The 23,284-nt window shown below is 59.5% G+C and overlaps 2 protein-coding genes across 3 annotated transcripts in view; one reads left to right on the forward strand and one right to left on the reverse strand.

Annotated features, from left to right (window-relative positions):
* Positions 1–928: 928 nt before the first annotated feature.
* On the forward strand, positions 929–8,823 carry DCAF15 (DDB1 and CUL4 associated factor 15). Its single transcript, XM_061188740.1, has 13 exons — positions 929–1,060; positions 2,646–2,743; positions 2,833–2,968; positions 3,607–3,713; positions 3,792–3,931; positions 4,017–4,187; positions 6,337–6,771; positions 6,877–6,968; positions 7,071–7,199; positions 7,292–7,377; positions 7,611–7,715; positions 7,793–7,908; positions 8,300–8,823. Exons 1-13 carry the CDS (start codon positions 929–931, stop codon positions 8,353–8,355), a joined length of 1,803 nt encoding a protein of 600 aa, XP_061044723.1. The 3' UTR covers positions 8,356–8,823.
* A 119-nt stretch (positions 8,824–8,942) lies between these two features.
* The window catches only part of RFX1 (regulatory factor X1), a 31,939-nt gene continuing 17,597 nt past the window's right edge, over positions 8,943–23,284 (reverse strand). For both annotated transcript variants that reach the window (XM_061190381.1, XM_061190380.1), the window contains 15 exons: positions 22,553–22,648; positions 20,987–21,081; positions 17,403–17,769; positions 15,419–15,600; positions 14,281–14,400; positions 14,075–14,190; positions 13,727–13,845; positions 13,535–13,644; positions 12,932–13,083; positions 12,760–12,857; positions 11,520–11,669; positions 11,217–11,425; positions 10,633–10,786; positions 10,504–10,549; positions 8,943–10,354 (listed from right to left, as the gene is read on the reverse strand). In XM_061190381.1, coding sequence (XP_061046364.1) covers positions 10,185–10,354; positions 10,504–10,549; positions 10,633–10,786; positions 11,217–11,425; positions 11,520–11,669; positions 12,760–12,857; positions 12,932–13,083; positions 13,535–13,644; positions 13,727–13,845; positions 14,075–14,190; positions 14,281–14,400; positions 15,419–15,600; positions 17,403–17,769; positions 20,987–21,081; positions 22,553–22,648 — 2,184 coding nt within the window. In that variant the 3' untranslated portion in view covers positions 8,943–10,184. The remainder of the gene's footprint in view (positions 10,355–10,503; positions 10,550–10,632; positions 10,787–11,216; positions 11,426–11,519; positions 11,670–12,759; positions 12,858–12,931; positions 13,084–13,534; positions 13,645–13,726; positions 13,846–14,074; positions 14,191–14,280; positions 14,401–15,418; positions 15,601–17,402; positions 17,770–20,986; positions 21,082–22,552; positions 22,649–23,284) is intronic.

Raw genomic sequence — 23,284 nt, forward strand, 5'->3', positions numbered from 1 at the left:
AAATGAATGTGAGAGGCTTGGAAGACTATGAGAGCCAGATCCATTTGATTCTTCTCTAATTATAGTAACAGTTCGCATCTGGGGTATATATGTACCATTCAGGAGCGCTACACTGTAAGGCTCAGTTTCATCACGTGTAAAATGAAGATAATAAAAGGACCCATCTCCAAAACGGTTTTGAAAGTTAAATGAGCTAAAAGCACAGGAAGATGATACTCATAACAGGCATTAAACAATTGTTATTACTATCATCTATAAAAGGGGCATAACAGCGACCTACTACATAGAACCGTAAGCTCAGAACTGTTTCTGGCAAGTGTAAAGTGATATACAAGTGATTAATGTTGTCATTATTACCATCATCATCATCCAGCCAGGCCGCCCCCCAGACCATCTGAAAGATGTTTTAATCAAATTTCTTCCTTTTATTTTGCAAATCCCTTCCTTCGGCCCGGCCCGGTGGCCCCGGGATGCTCGCCAGGCCTCCGCGCACCCGGACGGGGCGCGGACATCCCTGGGCTGGGAATTCTGGCCCTTCTGGACCACAGGCTCCCATCGCTCCGCCCACAGGCCTGGACCGCCTGGGTCTCCATGGAAACCCACCAGCCACAAGGGGGCGTGACCCCTTGGAGACTGATGGGCGCCTCTGCCTATTGAGTCAAAGTCATCTCGGCGAGGGGCGCAAATGGGGCCTCTGACGGGGCGTCCTTGCGGGAAGGCGGGAATACGGCGACAGGCCGCGGGGACTGTACCGTCTCTACCAATCAAGGGCCGAGATGGCTGTGATGGACAGGCGTAGCGGGCAAAGGCCCTGAGTGCGGGCTTTCACCCAACCCGCGGACGGCAGTGCCGAGAAAGGGCCAATGAAGAGGCGGCGGGGGTGGGGCGAAGAGGCCGGTTGCTCCGGAAGTGGAGGGAGGGGGTGAAAATGGCGCCCAGCTCGAAATCGGAGCGGAACAGCGGGGCCGGGAGCGGCGGCGGCGGCCCCGGGGGCGCCGGGGGGAAGCGGGCAACGGGGCGGCGGCGGGAGCACGTCCTCAAGCAGCTGGAGCGGGTCAAGGTGAGGCCTGGAGTCTGGGAGGAGCGCGTCGAAGGGTGGGGAGGAGGGACGAGGGAGGCGGAGGGACGGAGGGCGTTCGCGGGGTGAGGGGTTGGGGGCGGAGCCCCGGGGGAGGGGGGCTCGGAGGAAAGGGGTTGGGCGGGGCCCCGGGGACACGGCTTGGATTGGGGGGGCTGCTGCGGGAGCTTGGATGGAGGGGGTTGGGGGCGGGGTCCCGGGGATGGGGCTTGGATGGAGGGGCTGGGGGCGGGGCCCCGGGAAGGGGGCTTGGATGGAGGGGGCCTTAGAGGCCGCTGGGGGAGTAAGGAGGAAGGGGGCGATCCAGGGTCAGACTCATTTTTCAAAACCCTGCTCCCACGGCCCTTCCGTTATGGAGCCTTACCGCCCCCTTGGCAGAGCCCTTGCTACCGGCTTTGGGATTCCTCCGCCTGGGGTTTCTCTCTCTGTCCAGCTCTGACCACAGGGGAGCTGGGAGTTCCTGTAACTGCGTCTGCCTCCCGCATTGAATGGGAGGGAGCTCCCTGGAGAAGGCCTGATCTTCAGCTACCTGAGCAGGGCTCTGTCTCCCCATGGGACTGTAAACTCTCAGTGTGCTGGGATCTTTCCCCCATCAGTTTGGGAGCTCTGGGAGGGCGGACAATCTGCTGTCAGGTCAGCAGCAACTGGGGCAGGTCTGTGTCTCCATGGATCGGGAGTAGTGTGCCTTCTCCATTAGGCTGGGAACTCTGTGAGGGCAGGGCTGTGGCTTCTCCTTTTGACTGGAGTTCCTTGGGCAGGGACAGTCTCCACCCTCAGCTTGACTGTTCCCTGGGTTGGGCTGTGGCTCCGCCCTTAGCTTGGAAGCTCCCTGGACAGGGATTGTGTCTCCCCAGCAGCCTGGGCCTCGCTGACAGGGCTGTTCCACCCTGGGATCTCCTTGAGGGCTGGGCTGTATCTCCCCCATTAGACTGGATAGCAGGGTCCAAGGTGCTCTGATTCCCCAGTGCCCAACTTGTGCCTGCCTGGCCCCCCAAATCCGTCCTTGGTGAAGTTTTTGGGATGAGGGAGTCTGTTGGAAGGGGGAATCGGGCAGGAGTTGGAAGGTCACTGGTCAGGTTTACCCTCTGTCTGCCTTGGCTGGCCCCCGAGGGGCCTGAGCGCCCCGTGTATAGGCTAGTGGGTCGGGAACAGGTGAGTGTAGTTGGTCAAGCCCCCATCCCAGGCTCCTTAGCGGTTCTCGATGCCCACAGCTCACTGTGCAGTGAGGCAGCCTTCAGGAAGGCAGCTCCGTGGCCCAGTGTGGGCCAGGGGTGACTGGGGGAGGTGATGCCAGCCCTAGTCCTCAAAGGTTGGGGGCTTAGGCAAGAGGAACCCTGAGGCTCTGGAGGTGGGAGGATGGTTCGGGTCCCTGGTGGAGAGTCAGGCTCACGCCATTTGCACCTTTCAGAGCTTGGACCTCCCTGGACCGTTATGGTTGGCAGGGAGTAGGCCTGCATGGCTGGGCTGGACCCCAAAGGTGCTGCTCGGCCTTGGGTGAGGGGACTGGGGGGCTGCAGGCTGTTTCCGCCACGTGGTGCCTCAAGAGCCCTGGCTGCCCCTTCCTCAGATCAGTGGGCAGCTCTCTCCTCGCCTCTTCCGGAAGCTGCCACCCAGGGTCTGCGTCTCTCTCAAGAACATCGTGGATGAAGACTTTCTCTATGCAGGGTGAGGCTGGGGCCAGGCAGGGCGGTGGCTGGGTGGGGCGGCAGGCTGGCCCTGACCTGGTTACTCTGCCCCTCCCCCCATCCACACAGACACATCTTCCTGGGCTTTTCCAAGTGCGGCCGTTATGTTCTCTCCTACACCAGCAGCAGCGGGGACGACGACTTCTCTTTCTACATCTACCACTTGTACTGGTGGGAGTTCAACGTCCACAGCAAGCTCAAGCTGGTAGGGCCAGGCCTGACGCTGGGCTGTCCCTTCCAACAGCACGACTCCCACCGGTCACGGCACCCCTCTGAGCCTCAGGTTTCATGTCCGCAGAGTGAAAACAGCGTACTCATGGGGCCATTGTTGAGACTCCAAGTGTTAGGTCGAAGTGTAGGAAATTGCCATTTTTAGAGTTGAAAATGGGTAAACGGCAGCAATTTCATATGGTTTGACGGCTCAGGCCAGGAGGGACCCATTAGCTTTGTTAGGACCGAGCGGGCTGCCACACCCAATTTAGCCCTGACCTCGACTCCTCAAATGCCCCACCCCAGGAGGTGAGTGCCATTAACCCCAGTTTACACATGAGCTCAGAGAGGTGAACAGGTTTCAGGGTGGGTTGGGCTTGGAACCGATGTGTCTGGCTGAGCCCCCTCTGCTGGGGCAGGGCTCTCCTTGGCCGTGTCCTATCCTGGGCCCGGCCTCCCTGTGTCCCCCACTTGTGAGGGGAAACGCTTGTGAGTCTCCTCAGCCTGTCCTCAGGAAGGCAGAGGGGTGCTGGTGGGGGCTGTTTGGGGCTCCCTGGCCTGGTACTGCTGGCTGGTGCAGCCTCGGGTGGGCCCCGGGCCCGCTCGGACCCCCGACCCGAACATGCCTCTCAGGTCCGGCAGGTCCGGCTCTTCCAGGATGAGGAGATCTACAGTGACCTGTACCTGACCGTGTGCGAGTGGCCCAGTGACGCCTCCAAGGTCATTGTCTTCGGCTTCAAGTGAGACTTAGGGATAGGGTGGGCAGGGGTGGGTGGGGCGGCGCCTGGGCCAGGCTCTGAGGCTGTGCTGGCCCCCAGCACTCGCTCAGCCAACGGCATGCTCATGAACATGATGATGATGAGCGACGAGAACCACCGGGACATCTACATCAGCACCGTGGCCGTGCCGCCGCCAGGACGCTGTGCCGCCTGCCGGGATGCCAGCCGCGCCCACCCAGGTGAGGGGCCGGGGCCTGGGGTGCAGGCTGCCTGCTTCCCCGCCCTGGGGCCACAGCTGAGCCTGCGTGGCCTGTGTCGCTGCAGGTGACCCGAGCGCGCAGTGCCTGCGGCATGGCTTCATGCTGCACACCAAGTACCAGGTGGTCTACCCCTTCCCCACTTTCCAGCCCGCCTTCCAGCTCAAGAAGGACCAGGTGGTGCTGCTCAACACCAGCTACTCCCTGGTGGCCTGCGCCGTCTCGGTCCACTCGGCAGGTAGGCCCCCAGGTCTGAGGACAGGCCCTTCGCGCGTGCGCTGTCAGCCTCGGGGCCCTGTGACCTAATGACTTGGCCAGGCGGCCCTGCGAGCTCGGTGCTGTCACTACCCCGCGTCACAGATGAGGAGACCAGGGCCCTGGAGAGGTGAAGTCCCCCATCCAAGGTCACACAGCCGGGAAGTGGGAATGTGGGATCCAAACCCAGCCACTCCCCACCCCAGCGCTGTCCACTAGAACTTTCCACAGGGCTGGGATGTTCCAGATCTGCTGTATCTGCTATAGCTACCACCGGTAGCCACTTGACTGTGGCTCATGTGACCAAGGAACTGAGTTGTTAAATTTAATTTTAGTCATTGTTACGTTCAGGTAGTCACATGTGGTCAGTGGCTACCATGCTAGACAGACAGTGCAGTGCGTTCTTCTCTGCAAAAAGAGAAATGTTGATTAAAAATTTCAGGGAGTGGTTAGTGGACAGACAGCCTTCTTACATCTTTGATGATCGCAGAAATGCCAGTGAAAATCAGGTGATGTCCCCCAGCAGAGTGGCAGATGTTAAAAAGCTGGATAATGCCACTGGCTGGTGGCAGCGTGGGGCCCTGGGGGCTCTCCCGCTCTCCCAGGGCCTTATGGCAACAGAGGTGCCTGTGGCCCAGCAGCGCTGCACCCAGACATGTCTGAAGGTTTGGTGGCGGGAGCCAGGGGCTGCCTGGTGTCCATCGTGGGGTTTGGGGAGGTAGGACAGGGTGGGCGCTTCCCTTGGGTCAGCAGGGAGAGCCCCAGCGTGCACATCTGTGGAGAGTGTACCTTAAAGACATGTTCAAGTGCAGAAGAAACACAAGAAGATCTATCACCTGATAGTGATACCACTTGTATTTAAATTTAAAACGTGTTCCAGTTTTGCCAGAATGCAGTCAAATAAAGATGCCCACTGGGAATTCCCTGGTAGTCCAGTGGTTAGGACTCTGTGCTTTCACTTAGGACCCGGGTTCAGTCCCTGGTCGGGGAACTAAGATCCTGCAAGCTGCGCGGTGCAGCCAAAAAAGATGCCCACTAACTGCATTTAAAATGGTTGTCCCTGGGGGTGTGAGGGGCATGGACATGAAAAGAGGATTCTATGTATATAACTAAGCCCACAGACCAGCAAGGGGCAGGGTGCTTTGTCCTCAGGCCTGTCCAGGGGCCTCCCACCCCTGCCCTGGCCACCTGTGCCGGCATGGGCAAGGCCCTGCTTCTCGCCAAGCCATGAGCCCCCAACAAGCCAGGGCTGGATGGGGCCGCCACCCCCTGCCCCGTTAGGAAGGACCACATGGGACGGGATTCAGCCCGTGCGCACACAGCCCAGGTGAGGGGCATTGTCATCAGTGTTTAACACTCATCTCACCCTAGGAGGGCACTCACACAGAAGGGGAGTTTTGACTTGAACATTTTCCACTCATTCCCCCTCCCCTCCGGAAGAAGTGCCACCACTCTGGCAGACAGGAGTTCGTTGGCAGACTTGTATTATCTCTCAGTGTGACCTCGGACAAGTTTCTCTGAGCCTCGGTGCCGAGTCTGAACAGGGAGGACAGTTCCCCTCTCCAAGGGTTGCTTGAGGGGGGCCCAAAGGCAGCAGGGCAGGCAGAGCCCAGCGCCTGGCCATGGTGCTGCTCAGGGAACGCGTTGGGTTCTCCACACTGACATTGCCCAGAGGGGGATCTGCCTCCAGTCAGATGGATTCATAGAGGCCTGGGATTCGGGCAGTCTGTGCCTGTGCTGGTCTGGCTCGCGTTGGGAAGGACAGAGGGCTGTGTGGTAAACTGTCAAACTTAAGTGGCTTTTATCTGGTATGATGATGACATGTCAGCTTACCAAGGGCAGGGATTTTTGTCTGTCTTGTTCACTCCTGTGTCCTCAGTGTGTGGCATACAGCAGATGCTCAAGAGTAAGGTTTGAATGAACGTGATTGTGTGTGTGTGTGTAAAAGTCCTTTTTCCCTTTTGGGTGTTTCAGACTGATCTCAGAATATGTAAATCTTCTAGAGGCGTCTCCTCATGGTGGATTTCTAAGAACCCCCCAGCATAATGAGGGAGATCGGAAGAGCATTCTGGACTTGAACTCATCTATTGACCCCTTTCCCACATCCATCACTTTTTATTTTTATGTTCCAGGTGATAGCAGCTTCTGCCAAATCCTGTACGACCACACCACCTACCCCCCGGCCCCTCCCAGCCCCCCTGGGCCCCAGAGCCCAGAGATGCCCCCTGTCCTCCCCACCCTCTGCCCCGAAGCGGCCCCAGCCCGGCCCTCTGGGGCCCCCGAGCACTCGCCTGCCATCGCCAAAGCCAAGGAGTTTGTGGCTGACATCTTCCGCAGGGCCAAAGAGGCCAAGGGTGGGACCTCAGAGGAAGTCCGGCCACCCCCTTGCCCGGGGCCCTCGAGCAGCCGCTGCCGCCTGCCCTCTGAGCCCCTAGCCCCAGGTGGGGAGGCGGTGCCCCGGGACAGCCCCCTTGCAGCAGAGGTGCCCGCCTCCGAGCCTGGATACGTCAACTACACCAAGCTGTATTATGTGTTGGGGTCCGGTGAGGGGACGGAGCCAGAGGATGGTGAGCGGGGAGCCCACCTGGTGGGGTCCCAGGCGTGGGAGGCTGGCCTGGAGGGGCCTCTAGGCCTCCCACCGCCATCCCTACCCCCACATCCTGCCCCCTCAGAGTTGGAGGATGACAAGATCTCCCTGCCCTTCGTGGTGACTGATCTCCGCGGCCGCAACCTACGGCCCATGCGGGAGCAGGCTGCCGTCCAGGTTGGTGCTGGCAGCGGGCAGGCCAAGGGGCAGCTCGCGGGGGACCTGCTGGGATGGCAGTTGGCGCAATCCTCCCCCTCCCCCTCTGCCCACTGTCCACAGGGTCAGTACCTGACAGTGGAGCAGCTCACGCTGGACTTCGAGTATGTCATCAACGAGGTCATCCGCCATGATGCCACTTGGGGTCACCAGTTCTGTTCCTTCAGCGACTACGATATTGTCATCCTGGAGGTGGGCCCAGGTGTCGGGCAGGGCAGGCCCGGGGCCTCCCAGCTCTGGACAGCACTCTCAGTACGTGTCACCATCCACACCCCGCCCCCCAGGTCTGCCCAGAAACCAACCAGGTCCTCATTAACATTGGCCTGCTGCTCCTGGCATTCCCGTCCCCCACCGAGGAGGGCCAGCTCCGGTGAGTGGGCAGGGACCCCACCCTCACCCTTGCCCAGCAGGGCCCTGCACTCAAGACCTCTCAGTGGGGGGGAGGGGGGATGTGAGAAGCCTCCCCCTGCCCACCAAAACTTGGATTGGCCACTGCATTACTGCTCCAAAGATAAAGGCCCCTCTGGGTAGCCTGGGTTCAAGCTCAGGGACCCCGTGGTCCCACTACCTCTCTCCTCTGCTCACCATCCCTCCCTGCTGTAGACCAAAGACCTATCACACCAGCCTCAAGGTGGCATGGGACCTCAACACGGGCATCTTTGTGACAGTCAGCGTGGGCGACCTCACTGAGGTCAAAGGGCAGACCAGGTGAGGCAGGGCCGGGGGCCAGGGCTGGGGGTGGGTTGGGCCAGGGTGAGGAGAACTGCTCACCCCCTCTCCCTCAGCGGCAGCGTCTGGAGCTCATACCGCAAGAGCTGCGTGGACATGGTCATGAAGTGGCTGGTGCCTGAGAGCAGCGGCCGTTATGTCAACAGGATGACCAACGAGGCGCTGCACAAAGGTGGGCCCCGTGACCCGACGACAGTCCGGGACTGAGGTCCTTATCCTGGGGCCAGGCCAGGCCCAGAGCACGCACTAATTCCTAAGTGTTGCTGAATGGAGGAGCACATTGGCTGAGCTAGTGGACACCGTGGCGTTGGGTGAGGGGAGGGCAGCCCAGGCCAAGGCCAGGGGGCCAGCTCAGGTGTGGCACCTGGGGGCCCCCGGCCTGTCATTCAGTCAGTCATTCAGCAGACATTTTATTGAAGGGCTGCAGGCAGGAGGCAGAGACAACTTCGCAGGGTGCCTGCCTTCCAGAACCTTCTGGGCCCATATCAAGTTGGGGAAAGAGGCCTCTCCTGCAGCCTGGGCAGGCCAAGGTTCCAAGGCTTTGTCCCCACCCTTCCCTGCAGGGTGCTCACTGAAGGTTCTGGCAGACAGTGAGCGATACACGTGGATTGTGCTGTGAGGGCCCGGCCGCCCTGGACACTGACTCCAACTACCTCCGCGGCCCGGGAGCTGGCCGCCTTCCCGGCAGCCTCTGCCGGCCGGCCGATGACCGGCACTAGTGTTAGGCTGCGGGGAGGGGGCTGGGCGGGGCAGCCCCTGGTGGCCTGAGAGTCTAGATGCTTCTTATTTATGCCTATTTAAGTTGGAAAGGGGCAGAGGGAGGGAGCCCCCTGCCCCACCAGCCTTGAGCGCCCGCCTTCACCCTAAGCTGGGCATGGGCCCTCGTTCCTCGCGAGTTTGCCCCTTTTCTCGGCTACAGGTGTGGACGTTGCCCCCCTACCCCCACCCCAGGGAGGCCAGATGGATCCCATACCCCTGCCCTGTCCACCCCCAGCCTCTCCCCCGACCTGAGGTGGTGAACCTCGTGGCCGTCACACCTCCCCTTCCCGGCCCTGTTGTTCCTCTTCACATAATAAATGTTTTATTTCTGAACCTCACTGAGTTCCCTTTACTGCCTGCCTCTCAGGGGCTCGGGGCCCAGCTGGAGCCCCCAGCCCCAAGGTTCCCACCAACGCCCGGCAAGTCAGCAGTAGCCAAATATCACAGCGGAATTTATTGTGTTTTAAGAAAGACTACAAAAAGGTAGAAAACAGCTCGGCACACTAGACTACCACACGCGTGGACACTTTCACCACCAGGAGAAGGGAGGCCCCGAGGGGTAAGGAGGGGGAGTCGGCAAGCCACCCCAAAAGCTGTAGCACACGGAGCACACAAAATAGTGATTTTTATACAACAGATCAGGTTTGTTTTTTTTTTTTCTTTTTTTCGCTTTTTGCCATAAACATCTATCATCTCACAGGTTGAAAACACTGAGAAAACCGGAACAGATAAGGCCATGATGGTTGGAAAAAAACCCAACAAGTTACCGACTCCGCTCAGGCGGCGCTCACAAATCGCACAATAGTCATGTGGAGGGCGGGGATCGCACGCATGGAGGAGAAGCATGGTCTCCAGGGAGAGTAGGAGCATAGAGATTCCATTACAAACCAGCGGCGAGGAGGGCCCAGGATCTGAGCGAGCGGAGCACCCAGCCCTGGCTGGGGCAGGCATGGGCACTTCCGGGCCCGCTGCCTGCAGCAGGTCCCTCCGGGCTTGGCGCCCGGTCCAGCCTGCTGCTCTTTGGAAGCTGGAGGTGGTGCCCCTTCTGCCCTCCCCCTATCCAGGCCGGGCAGTGGCCCCCTCTAGGGCTGCGGGGCAAGGGAGGGCCCAGCTCTGGAGATGCGACACCCACAGCTTTAATTGCACTTATACCAAGGAGTGGGAAGCGGTGGGGTTGCTGGGGGAGAGATCCCGGGGCTGCTGCTGACAGTGGCGGGTCCCCAGGTGATGCCCACCTGCGCCCACCCGGGGCTCAGGGCTGGGCCTAGGACAGGCTGTGCAAAGCCAGCGAGCTGAATAAGTTAACAGTTCCGCGAGGGAGGGGGGCCTGCCTGCCTGCCCCCTGGGGGGGTGGGGGTGGGGGAGATGCTGCAGCCTTTGGGGCCAAGGGGCCAAGCTGGCTGCCCCAGGGGGCACCTGGGCACGTCGGCGGGTTCCTTAAGGCACGTCTTTTGTGTCAGAGTTTGCAGCTGCGGCTCCGCCCGGCCCTGTGATTGTGCCCGCCCCATCCGGGGCAGGGACCCCCTTACCTTCCCTGTCTCGGAGGCCCCCTCCCGGCCCCGGCCGAGGCTGGAGCGGTGACAGCGAAGCCACAGAAGCTGTGAGGGACCCTGGCGAGGAGGGGCAGCAGGGTAGGGCGGGCGGGGCGGGGCGGGGGGGTGGTGTGGGGGGATGGCGGAGGCCACGGGCTTAGCTGGAGGGCAGCGCCTGCACGAAGAGGCCGCGTGCGTCTGTCCGCGCCAGCTTGGCCGGTGGCTCCAGAGCCTCGGGGCCCAGCGCGGGCGACTCGCCACCGGCCGCGAGCGAGATGTCCTGCGGCAGCTCGTCCTCGCTTTCCTCCTCCTCTTCCTCCTCCTCGTCTGGGGTACACGGACCAGGCCTGGCTCAGAGCGGGGCGGCGGCGCCACCAGGCCGCCACATGGCGCCCCAACCGCCGCCTCCTCCACCCCAGCCTCGCTGTACGCCGCCCCCTGGACTCTGGCCCTGGGTAGGGGCACGCTTTACCTACCTTTGTCCGGGTCCAGGGGGTTCAGCGAGGTGGCCAGGTTGGCGAACTGGAAGGAGGGGAGAGGAGAAGGAATGAGGGTCCTGCCTAGGGGCGCCCCGCCCGTGCCCTCAGCGGACCCGCCGTGCGCACCTCGCCCATGACGGCAATGGGGGTCTCGCCCTTGGCCTGGGCCACGCGATGCTCGATCAAGTAGTACATGTACTCATCGTAGAGCAGCCGTATGAGATGGAAGGAGCCGAAGCTGGCGGCGCTGCGCAGAGTCAGGTCCCGGATCACCATGGAGCTGGGGGAGGCGACAGAGGAAATCCTCAGGCCGGGCCCCGCCCCGCGCCCCTCTTCCCTGCCGTAAGGACCCCAGGCCTGAGCAAGCCCAGCTACCACCGCCCGGCCCCGCACAGGCTTCCCGGTCAGAGAGGGAAGGCGTCCCTCAGAGAGGGAGGAGGGCCCTAGCCCCGCCCACCACCAGCAGGACCCTCGACTTCCTAAAAAGCACCCGAGTCCCCCAGGGGGTGGGGCTTTCTCTGGTCCAGCCAGAGAGGGTGGGGCTGGGACCCTCATCCAGCCCCACCCTCCTCGAAGAGGCGGGGCCTTCACTGGTCCCATTTTGGCCTGATCCCAAAGCAAAGGAGCCTTCTCTGGGTCCGGCCCTGGTGGGAGGAACGTCCTCCCGCCCAGCCCCTTCCCCGCCCGCAGCCCGCCCAGCCAGCGCGCACCTGTAGAAGGACCACTTGAGGAGGAAGAGCTTAGCGGCCTTGGGAAAGCCGGCGCTGCCCTGGTAGGGCTTAAGCACTTGGCTCACGACGCCGTCCAGCCAGGCCGCCCACTGTTCCAGTGAGTTCTGCTGCTGCAGAGTCACTTTGAAGTCCTGCTCCAGCCGCTGCACCACGCGGTCCTCGCAGCGGCACACCCACGAGGCCTGCTCCTGGAACACAGCGGGCGGGTGCCCGGGGCTCAGCCGCCGCCCCGGGCCCGAACCGCCAGGCCGCCCCGCGCTCGCCGGCCCCGTGCACGCTCACCTGCACGTTGGCGAAGTCCACGCGGTTGAGGTCGCTGAGCATCTGGCTGATCTGCGCGGTGTTCTGCAGCACAGCGCGCGCCGCCTGCGCCAGGTGGTTGAGTGACGTGTAGCGCCGCAGGGTCTGCGCGAAGGCGCCGGCCGCTGCCACCTGTGGGGCCCAGGGCTTGTGGCTTCCGCGGAACCCACCCTGCGCAGTCCCCTGCCCCACCCAATGCGACCTCTCTGAGCCTGTTTCTTTCTCCTAAAAGGGAGGAATGTACCTTGTTGCTTTCGTTGGGAGATCAAAGGGTCGGGATTTGCAAACTTTGGGCGACCACCCACTCAAAGAATGCCTCCAAAAAGATCAGTGTATTGTATCTGAACAGCACTATGAAAGGACACAAGTAAACCTCGGAGGACACTGCCCAAAAAGGGCACTGCTTCCATAACCTTTGGTTTCATTTTGTTTGTATTATTCCCTTGAACATCAGCTCCGGGAGGGCCGGAGTTTTGTGCATCTTGGTCATTGCTGTGCTCCCAGCACTCAGAACCATGCCGAGCACACAGCAGGTGCTCAATAAATGCGTGTGGAATAAATGAATGAATACATAAGCCTTGCCCGTTCTGAAGGGCTCCCCCGGGATCCAGCTTCTACTCTCTCCACAGGCCCCCAACCCCAGCCCTGTGTCCAGCGTAATCAGGGGTCATTCTTCAGATATCCCTTCTGTTCAGCTGTCTTGTTGGCATTTTCAGGACTTTGAAAACAAACTTTTTTTTCTCTTTTTTTTTTTTTTTTTTTTTGCTCAAGAGCAAGCACACCCCATCTAATTCCTCACATCTTGGTAGTTAGTGAATGTGCAGCACTGACGAAGAGGGCTATTCTGTTTCCTTATAGATGTTTTTGTTTTTGGTTTTTTTGTTGTTTTTTTTAAGATTTTATCTCTTTCTGAACACCTAAAGCACCTTCTGTTGAAGCTCTCTGAAGAGAACTACTTCAAGTGTGCATTTGGTTTTTATTTTTTTAAGATGCTGTGTTGCATACAAAAACCCCACACACAGGTTGTGTTTCAGAAGCGGGCTCCTGAGGAAGCTGGTTTGTAAAGACAACGCCCAAAGCTCACTCTGAGGGGACAGACACGGAGACAAATCTTACCGCCTCTGTCAGGCAGAGGAGACCAAGGCTCCCAGCCGCCCCCAGCCGGAAGGGAGGCCCCGGGCTGTGGGCCAAGCTGGCCCCTCAGACCCCCTCACGCCCTCACCTTCACCCGCAGCATCTCCTCGGGTATGTTCACCATGGCGTGGGTGAGCCAGCTCTCCAGGCTCTTGGCAAAGTTCCGGATCGCTTGGGTCAAGGCACCTGTGGGCGGTAGGGGGGCTGGTCAGGACTCAGGGGTGGGGTGGGGTGCGGGGACCGGGGGGCCGTGCACTTACTGGGGATGGGCCGCAGCACGTCGGGGATGAGGATCTCCACCAGGCCCTGGTACAGCACGTTGTCACAGTGCTTGGTCCACTGGAGCACGGGCTCGAACTTGGAGAGGAGCACCAGGCTGGCCTTGGGCAGCCGCTTCTCGGCCTCATCATGCCTGTGGGCACCCACCCCACCTGGGGGTCACGAGGACATTCCACCGTCCTGTACCCAGGGTCAGAAGGGCACAGCACCCTCACCCCACCCTGGGGTCAGGCAGGTACTCTCTGTCTCTGGAAGACCCCCGGGGTCAGGTTGACACAGACCCCACTGCCCCCAGGGTCAGACAGGGATCTTAACACCGTGCACATTGGGGCACAGGCATCTACCCACCGCAGGGAGGAAATGGCTTGGTGGGGCACACCATCCCAAACACCGAGCATCAGACCGGTACCAATGCACACTCTGGAGGCGGGCTCAGAAGGCCATGTGCACCCCACAAACTGCAGGGGTAGAGAGGAGCCCCCACTCCTGCATGAAGTCTGAGGTCTGGCCACCCCAGCCTTGGGGGCTGACTCACATGGTACCCAACCCCCTCCCTTCCTCCCCCCTCCCCCAAAGGCACTCACACAGCCAGTGGCGGTGCCTCGCTGGGCTGGCTCAGGTTGTACCTCCAGAAGGTTTTCCACAGCGTCTCCACCAGGGTGAACTGCAAGTTCACCATGACATCGACGATGGCCTGTGGGGGAGGCTGGATGCTCAAGGGGGCTGAGCGGCAGCGTGGCCCTTCCTCGCCCCTGCCCACTGCCCAGATGCCCTACCTCACAGTGTTCCCGGTACAGGACCTGGAAGGCCTTGATGTCCCCAGGCCCGATGCCTTCGGGCAGCACTTTGCCCTGGAGGTCGAGCTCTGAGAAGTCAGGGAGGCTCCTCGAGGCATCTGGGGGCAGCAGAGGAGACACCGTGAGCCCCTTCATCCCCCAGCTGCCTGCCCCCTCGAGCCTCATCCTGGGATCCTACTAAGTTGGCACCACTTTGCTACCAAGCAGAAGTTCCCCCAGGTGCAGTGGGGGCGAAGAGGTTCCGGGAGGGCAAGTGAACCATCTGCACACTCTCCGGGGGCCACAGACCCTGCCCTGGGCCCACCCCCGAGTCCAGGGAGCCCTCACCCAGAAACTGCTGGTACTGCTGGACCTGGGCGCTGATGTCCGACAGCCCAGTGGCCTGCTGTGGCCCCACGGCCACACCGTTGGTCATGCCCTCCATCTTCTGGATGGGTTTGAGCCTGGAGAAGGGATAGGCAGGGGACTGGAGTGGGGATGGGCTGCCATGCCTTCCCCTGCCCGCCAGCACCGGGCCAGCCCTGCCCTCCTACCTCTGTTTTTGCGAGAAGGGTTGGCCCCGCATGGCCATGTGCTGCTGGTCCTCCATCAGCCGCAGCAGGGGTGAGCTGGCCTTGATGCGCAGGCCATAGTAGTGGTACTTGGAGTTGCCCCTGGGAGGGAGGCAGAGGATGAGGGCTGGGCTGGGGGTGGTCACCGATCGTCCACCAGGAGCTTCACATCACACCTGCCTCCTCTCTGCTAGGGGGCCGAACAGAGCCCAGGGGGTGAGACCCATATTTCCACAGAGCTGGGGGTGCTGGGCTGGGGAAGCCACAGGGACTATGGGTGCCAGGAGAGGCCCCCAACTGCAGACTGAGCTCTGTGAAGACAGGGCCAGAGTCAGGGGCAGGCACTTAGCAGGTATTTGCTGCCTGCTAGTCATAACAATTTGCCAGGCACTGTTCTGAGCACTTAGCATGTTCGAATCCACGTGTTCCTCATCCCTACCCTGTGAAGGGTACTCCTAGCATCCTAGATTGACAGCTGAGGAAACTGAGGCACAGAGACATGCAGTACTTTGCCCAAGGTTCTGCACGTACACGTGCATGAATGCGTGAATGAGGTGATGTCTAAGGCCTAAGCTGGGAGCTGGAACCAAGAGAAGAGCGGGGCTCAGCCTGGAGAGGTGTGGGGGATTGCAAAGGAGAGGCAGGGAAGAGCGGGTTCACGGGAGGGCTCCTTGCTCCTTCCTACATGGATTCACTGACTCATAGGCCCTGATTAAGCACCGACTGTGTGTAGCCCCTGCACTCTCAAGGGACGTGCATTTCAGCATTGGAAGACAGATCAGAAAGGAGAAGTAACGTAAAAGGCATGTTGGATGGTGCTCAGTGCTAAGGAGAATAAAGTAAGGGGGGTGGATGCCAAGGAGGTGAGGGAAGGCTGAAGTTTTAGTTAAGGGGGTCAGGGGACGTTTGAGTCAGGAGATGGGGAAAGGCACGTGAGGCAGAAGGCACAGCAGTGCAAAGGCCCTGAGGTAGGAGCATGCAAGTGTCAGAGGAGCTGTGAAGAGGTCAGTGGGGCTGGAGTGGAGTGAGCGAGGGGACAAGGGGAGCTGAGGACCTCGATAACTTAGGGTGAGGTTGGGCCTTGTGGCTGCTAGGGACTGTCAGGGGCAGGTGGCCCCACCTGGTGCCGAGGCGTCGGGTGCGCAGGCCCATGAAGACAGAGCGGATGAGCTTGCCGAAGGAGGCGGCGTTGACGGGCTCCAGCTTCTGCTCCTGGCAGTGCAGCAGGTAGTGGCAGTAGAGGGTGCTCCGAGGCAGGCTCACGCCCTCGGCTGTCTCATAGTTGTCCAGGAGCCACTGGACCTGGGGCCCGAGGAGGGATGGAAGAATGCTAAGAATTGCTTCCATTTCTCAAGTGCTCGTTGCTAAGCGCTCTCTATATTTATTTCTGATTGTGATCTTGACAACCACACTGGAGAGGGTGTCATATCACAATCACCCATGGGAACTAAATCCAGTGGAACTCTCTAGAACTGCACTGTCCAAATCAGTCGCCACCAGCCACATAGAGCTGTTAAATTAATTTACACTGAATGGAAAAAGCCAACGTCAAAAGGTCATGTAAAGTATGAGTCCATTCATAGAACATCCTCGAAATGACAGCATTAGAGAAATGGGGAACAGATTCGTGATTGCCGGGGGTTAGGGATGCTGGGAGGGAGGAGGGCAAGGGTGACTAAAAAGGGTTAGCAGGAGGGGTTTGTGGTGACGGAACAGTTCTGCATTTTGATTGTGATAGTGGTTTCCCAAACCTACCCATGTGATAAAAAGACACAGAAGTAGACACCCTCACATTGTAACAATGTCAGTTTCCTAGCTAGATACTGTACTACAGTTACGTAAAATGTAATTAGTGGGGTAACCTGGGTGAAGGGTCCACAGGGATCTCTGTACTATTTTGCAGCTTCTGTGACTATAATTCTTTCAAAATAGTTTTTTAAAAAAACAACTCAGTTCCTGGGATCTTGAAACTCACATTTCAAGTGCTCAATAGCCTCATGTGGCCAGAGGCCTCTGCACTAGGCAGCACAGAGAGAAAATATTTATCACTGGAGGATGTTCTGTCGGACGTCACTGGTCTAGCGAAGCATGTTTTCAGGACCCATTAGGGAGTCATGAAATCAGTTATGTGGGTTATGACCAGCATTAAAATATTAGACTTAGAAGCCAGGCTGCATGGGTGCGTGAGGGAGGTCCTGTCTTCTGAGAAACCTTCTGTCTTGGTTATGGGGTCCACAATGGGTCGCCATGGAGAGGGCGATAGTTAAAAATGAGGGGAAGGGACTTCCCTGGTGGTGCAGTGGTTAAGAATCTGACTGCCAGTGGAGGCGACATGGGTTCTATCTCTGGTCCGGGAAGATCCCACATGCCGTGGAGCAGCTAAGCCCATGTGCCACAACTACTGAAGCCCGCCCGCCTAGAGCCCATGCTCCGCAATGAGAGAAGCCACCGCAATGAGAAGCCCGCGCACCGCAACGAAGAGTAGCCCCTGCTCACTGCACCTAGAGAAAGCCCACGCACAGCAATGAAGACCCAACGCAGCCAAAAATAAATGAATGAATGAATAAAAACAAAACAAAACAAAAAAAAAACGAGGGGAAGCCATCGCTCCAGACGCCAAGCTCCAAGAGGACGGGGACCACCCCAGGACAACCCACCAATAGTCACAGAGCTGGTGAGGGGCCCAGTAAGGATTAGGATCTAGGGCTGCTCCACAGAGCCCCGCTGGCAGAGGAAGGTTATCTCGCTGCCTTCGGGATGGACACAGAACCTTGCTCGGGGCAGCTCCTTGCATGGTGGTGCCTGCATCTCCCTCCCCTTGCTATCTATCCACCATCACCGGTTACTATCAGAGTAGATGACACTTCTTGGGTAATAGCTCCAAGAGCGTCATGCATATTAGCTGAGGCCCAGAGAGGCTGAGTAACTTGTCTGAGGCCACACAGCGAGGATTCAATCCCAGGGCATCTTCACCTGAGCACCCTGACACCAGGCTACCCAGGCTCCTGCTGACGGTGGCCAGCAACCACCATCCACCACCCACCACTCCCACCCAGGGTCCCCCTCCCACCCCTGCCTCCCCTGGGGCCTGGGTTGGCACTTACAGTGGCTGGTGAGGCACGGGTGGTGTGGGAGTAGGACTGGCTGGCACTGCCCAGCATGTAGCCGCCTTGGATCACGTAGGTGCCCGCTCCGCTGCCACTGCTGCTGCCACTGCCACCGCCCCCGCCACCGCCTCCCCCGCCGCCACTGCCGCCGCCGCTGCTGTTGCTGGCCCCACTCCCACTGCTGGTGGAGCTGGCGACGACCTGGCTGCCGGACACGTACATGGGCACAGAGCCACTGCTGGCCACCGCCTGGGAGGTGGCAGGTGTGCTGACCTGGGCAGCCGTGCCCGCGGCCTCGTAGTAGCTGGTGCCCGCCGTCTGCGTGTACAGCGGCGTCTCGGGGTAGGGGTAGGTGCTGGAGCGGCTGTGAAAGAAGTAGAGGGAGGGAGTCAGGGGAAAAGAGCTGGGTGGCACAGGGGCATGACTGAGGGGGCCCTGCAGCGGGGGAAGAAGGAGAGCGGGAAGCAACAGCCCCGGGTATCACCCCAGGTGCATGATGGGCAAATTTTCACTTAATCCTCAAAGCGGCCCCCTGACTTGGGAGTCCCTACTTCAGATGGGAGGAAGTGGAACTGGAAGAGCTAAGTAACTTGCAATAGGCTACACACTTCAGTCAATCATAAAAAGAACTACTGAGGGAATTCCCTGGTGGTCCAGTAGTTAGGACTCACGCTCTCACTGCCAGGGGCCCGGGTTCAATCCCCGGTCAGGGAACTAAAATACCACAAACCACGCAGTGCAGCCAGAAAAAAAAAAAAAAGAACTATTGAGTGCCTGCTGTATGCTGGGCACTGTTCTAGGTACGCTGGACCCAACAGTGGATGAGAGAGAAAAGGTCCCCCCCAGGGGAGTTAATGCCTTAGCGAGAGAGCCAGAGGAGAAGCCAAGTGCAAAGGTAAATTGAGGGCACTTCGGAAGCTGGTACGCACCAAGGTACATGAGGCAGGATGAGGGTGCTGGAGAAGCGGGGGCTCTACTTCTAAATCCAGCAGCCGTCACCCTGAGGGGCTGGTCAACAATGACTATCGGGGTACAGATGTGTTTCCCTTTGACCCAGAAACCCACCCCACCCCGGAGAGTTCTCCAGCTATCCCAGGATCTGCATCAGGTCACACGAGTTCAAGGCTGCAAATCGTAGCAAGAGAGTAAAAATGACTGGGGGGTGGGGGGGTCCATCTTTAGTGGGATGTCAAGTTAAAAGGTGATGGAATCCTACACAGAGGTGAGAGAGGAGGAAGAAGGTCTTGGGGTCCTGCCAAAGAACAAGCTCCAGAACATTCGGTTAGGTGAACAAAAGAGGCAGGGAAGGGTGCAGAGAGTGGGAAGAAGGGGGAGATTACATGGCATTTCGTATCTATATCTGCCATCTGTGAGGGTGGAGGGCCCGTGGACTGGGGGCAGGCACTTCACCAAACGTGGCTGGACACAGTTTTGATTTTTGAGCCCTCTCAATGCATTAGTGATTTAAAAACATAAGTTAAATTTTTAGAATCCAGAAAGGGAGGGAGGCCCGTCAGGAGTGGCCTGGCTCAGAAGGTGCTGAAGGACGCAGCGGAGGGAGTCTTGGGGGCCTCTAGGGGCAGCGAGGAGAGGGACTGGGGTGCGGGATGTGATCACTTGACGTGCGCAGCATTGCCCACCAGACACCAGGATGCAGCTCTTGATCACTGTGCCCTGGTTCGCATCAGTCCACATCTACTGCACGAGTGACACCAAGAGTGCGTGACCTGAGCAGGGACTGGTAAGTGCCCACGCCCCCCTCGGCAGGAGCCAAAGCCAGCCCAGCACCCTACACGCAACACGTGCTCCCAGAAAACATTGCTTTGGTAACCGTTTGCTGAATGAATGAATAAATGAATGTGTGTATCTCTGGACACAAGCTGGACAGGGCCAGGGACGGAGGCCCAAGGGCTGTGGCTTTGGTCAGTGTGGGGACCTGGACCAGCAAAGGGCTGGGAACATGGTAATGACCCACTATGAGGGAGAGACAAGATACAGTGTCCTCAAAAACTTCACATAGCAGAAGAATCTGATGGCAACGATGGACTCCGTGTGATCAAACACATAATCACAGAAGGAAGAATTGAACCAGAAGCAAAAGACAGACCAGGACTTCCCTGGGGGCGCAGTGGTTAAGAATCCGCCTGCCAATGCAGGGGACATGGGTTCGAGCCCTGGTCCGGGAAGATCCCACATGCCACGGAGCAATGAAGCCCTTGCGCCACAGCTACTGAGCCTGCGCTCTAGAGCCCGCGGGCCACAACTACTGAGCCTGCGTGCCACAACTACTGAAGCCCGTGCGCCTAGAGTCCACGCTCCGAAACAAGAGAAGCCACCACAATGAGAAGCCCGCGCACCACAACGAGGAATAGCCCCTGCTCACCGCAACTAGAAAGCCCGCGTGCAGCAACGAAGACCCAATGCAGCCAAAAATAAATAAATAAATAATTTTATTAAAAAAAAAAAAAAAAGAAGCAAAAGACAGACCAGGAGAGGCAGAAGAGCCCCTGGGGGCCCTCGGGAGCCCGGCTCCTCTTTGGAATGTCCTCTGTGGCCCCTGCCAGCTCTGGTCAACTGCACAGATAAGAGAGACCGGCAGCACTGGAAATAAATCAACAGAACTATGAGGCAGCTGGATGCTACAGATCACGACTCAGGTGCCGGGGTCACACCCTTTGGGGTCAGCCACAGCATCAGGACCCAGAGACCAAGTCATTCCATGAGCTAATCCACCCCCAGTGTCATGCCCACAAGAACAGGTGGCAGGGACATAAAAAAATCAGGCAAATACAAAAAAAGCCAAATGAAGCTTCCAAAAACTGAAACAACAACTAGAGAGACTATAAGCCCTGGAATTGGGGAGATCCTTCTCCATGGTAATATGTATGGAGCATCCCCAGCAAGGAGCCAGAGCCGGGGTTACGGCAGGCCTGGGGCTGACAGCTGCCTGATGTGGCACATGCGGACGCTGAGCTGTGTGCAGCACCAGTGAGTGGAAGTCACCTACGTGTCGGCTGGGTGGGGACTGGCTATGTCATTCATGCTGCGGCTGTATGCTGGAGTATCACACAGCGTTAAAGAGGGTGACTGGGACCCGCACGGTCGAAGAGCTTCGAGCTACGTGGCAGGGGAAGAGATAGGGGACAGAACACGCTGCCTCTATTTCTGAACAAAGAAAGGGGGTAATTTCTATTCTCAGAGTATCTCTGGGAGAAAACAAAGAAATGGGCCACAGCATCCCCTCTGGGGCAGGGTTGGGGGTCAGGAGTGAAGGAAACTTTTTTTTCACAGTTTAACATTCCCTATTCCTTAGAAATTTTTATCTTGTAAAATTAAAAAAAAATTTTTTTTCCATTTTTGTTTTCTGTTTTTTTGCATAGAACCAGACCAACCTGATTCCAAAGCTCTTATGCTTTGCTGGGATGCCTTTCCCAACTTGCCAGGGTCCCCTCTGCTTTACCGCCACTTGAGGCCTTGAAGGCTGGCTGGTCCGCTGGGGGCTGGGGCCTCAAGGCCCAGGGGGTCCTGAGCAGACCCATGCCCCTCCTCCTGTCCCTTCCCCCAGTCCCCTCCCCACTCACATGGCGCTGGCCGTGTAGCTGGCATCACTGCCCTCCACATACTGCACTTGGCTGGAGTACACATGTGGGACTGGCACCTGCTGGAGCTGCTGCACCTGGCACAGGAAGAAGGGTACACAGAGGGTCAGGGGTGGGCCAGCTCCTCGCCTCTGCTCCTAAAAGTCTGGCAGCCCCCCAGCTGGAAGGCTGCGCTTCTGGGCTCTCTGAATACCCTGGATGGGGCCAGGGCTGGGAATCAGGCACAGCTGTGTCACAAGCCAGGATTCTCTGCTTGGGCTGGGGACAGTAAAGGTAGGGCCTGAGGTGCGCAGAGGGGACCCCAGACAGGGTCCTACCGTGGGCGTGAAAGCTGAAACCCAGGGGCAGAGCCAAGTCCTGGTACAAGGCTGTCACTAAAGCCGGAGCCTGGAACTACAAACATGGCTTCAGGGTTGGAGCCTGCATCAGGGACGGACCCCTGTCTACAGGGGCGGGGCCTAAAAACTTGAACTGGATGCTAGGGGCGGAGCCGGGGCCAGGGGTGGGGCACTGTTTGTGGGCCAGAATCTGGAACTACTGACAAAGTCTTAGGGGCGGGGCCTGAGTTCCCCACCCCATCCCCCACCCCAGTCTGTAGTGGCAGAGCCTGGGACCTGGAGCCCGATTTAGGGGGGATCAGAGGCGGGTCCCCAGACCGGCTGGGTGGAGGTGGGGTCTACAGGGCCTGCGGGGCCGGGCGCGGGCCGGGGTCGGCGGATCCCGCCCCCGCCCGCCCCTTGCACCCCGCCCATGCGTCCACCACCTACTTTGAGGGCCGTGGCGGCCGTGCCGAACACTAGCACTTGGGGGACTCTCTGGATCCTGACCCTCTGGTCGGGGCTGGCTCGGGCCGGGAGCCCGGGCAGTGGCTCGAGGACCACTTTCTGCTGCGGCAGGAGCAGGTGCGGGGGCAGCACGCCCACCAGCTCCACCCACTGCTCGGCGCCCGGCTCGTAATGGGGCGGCGGCAGCTCGGGGCTGCCTAGCTGCGGGGCCTCCCCGCTGCACGCTGGCGGTTCCGGGGCCAGCACGCCCGACCCGGGCCCAGGCGTGGGCGGCCGGGGCGGCGGCTCCGGTGGCGGCGTGGGCCGGGGCTCTTGCTGCTCTGCCTTCCTAGCGGGAAACTGACTGCCTGAGCTCTGGAGGACAAACAGAGACACTGGGGGGTCACCGGGGGCGGCCGCGGGTGGGGCTCCAGGCCTCCACCGCCCACGAGGCTGCTGAGCTCATTCAGCAACCCGACCAGAAGATCCCCACCCCGTGTGAGGGAAGGGAGAACCCAGATCTCTCTCAGCAAAACCTGGGCCTTAAACTGCTAGGTGCCCGGAAAGAGTAAGGCTCCAGGACCGGGTCCGCAGCCCAAGGCCAGAGGTGGAGCCCAGGATGGGGCTGGGGTTCTGAAGGCTCCAGCTGCCTCCCCACCTACCCACCCACATCCCCCCCGGGGAGCTCCACTCCCTCCCTGCGGCCTGAGGGGCCTGCACCCCTCCCCAGCTCAGCCCAGGCCTGGCCCCAGTTTGCCCAGAGGTAGGTGGGGGAGACACACACCTCTTGAGCCACGTGGACCGGCTGGAGCCCTTGCACTGTGAGCTGCTGCACGGGGCCAGCTTTGGGCACTTGTGGAGTGGCCTGGACCACGGACCTCTGGGGAAGGAAAGGCAAGTCAGACTATGGTAACGATGGCGATGATGGCTGCCCACCTGCCCCTGAGCACCACCCCCTGCCCACGTGAACTCATGTAAGCCTCACAGCAGCCCCGCAAGGAAAGACGCCACCTTTCTCCAGCTTTTCACTGCTGGCCCTGCACCAAGTGCCTTCCAGGTTCATTACCAGGTTGCCTCTGGGCGCCGTGTTACAGGTGTGGAACCCAGGCTCAACAAGGTGAGGCTGATGGGAAGTAGCACTGAGCTGAACTTGGGACTGACTGAGGGGTTCCCTGCTCTCTACCCCCACTCCCTACATGGGTTATCCCGCACGCCCATGATACTGGCTGTCCTTACTTCCATGCTATGGAGGGGATGCCGGCATCACCCTCAGGGCACAGAGTGAGGGACAGAGGCTGGGAGGCGGGAAGCTGCTGAGTGATGGGGCCGGGACTTGAACCCAGGCCCAGAGGTTCAGAGGGGCTGTGGTGCCAGGCAGGAGAATATCTATGAATCCTTCAGGGTGGGGTTTCTGCTTTCCTCCAGGGAAAGGGTCTATGGCTTTCATCCGGTTCTCCGAGGGATTGGGAACCTCCCAACCTGAGCGGTAACGACCAGATGGCAGACAGCCCTTGCC

Source organism: Eubalaena glacialis, chromosome 4, assembly GCF_028564815.1.
Source record: "Eubalaena glacialis isolate mEubGla1 chromosome 4, mEubGla1.1.hap2.+ XY, whole genome shotgun sequence".
Lineage (NCBI taxonomy): Eukaryota > Metazoa > Chordata > Mammalia > Artiodactyla > Balaenidae > Eubalaena > Eubalaena glacialis.

Bases quoted from the DNA above. Each gene is read 5' to 3' on its own strand.
- DCAF15 (XM_061188740.1), top strand. From the start codon at position 929: ATGGCGCCCAGCTCGAAATCGGAGCGGAACAGCGGGGCCGGGAGCGGC. The intron at 6,772-6,876 runs GTGAGCGGGGAG...CTGCCCCCTCAG, and splicing joins GGGGACGGAGCCAGAGGATG to AGTTGGAGGATGACAAGATC. The intron at 7,716-7,792 runs GTGAGGCAGGGC...CCTCTCCCTCAG, and splicing joins GAGGTCAAAGGGCAGACCAG to CGGCAGCGTCTGGAGCTCAT.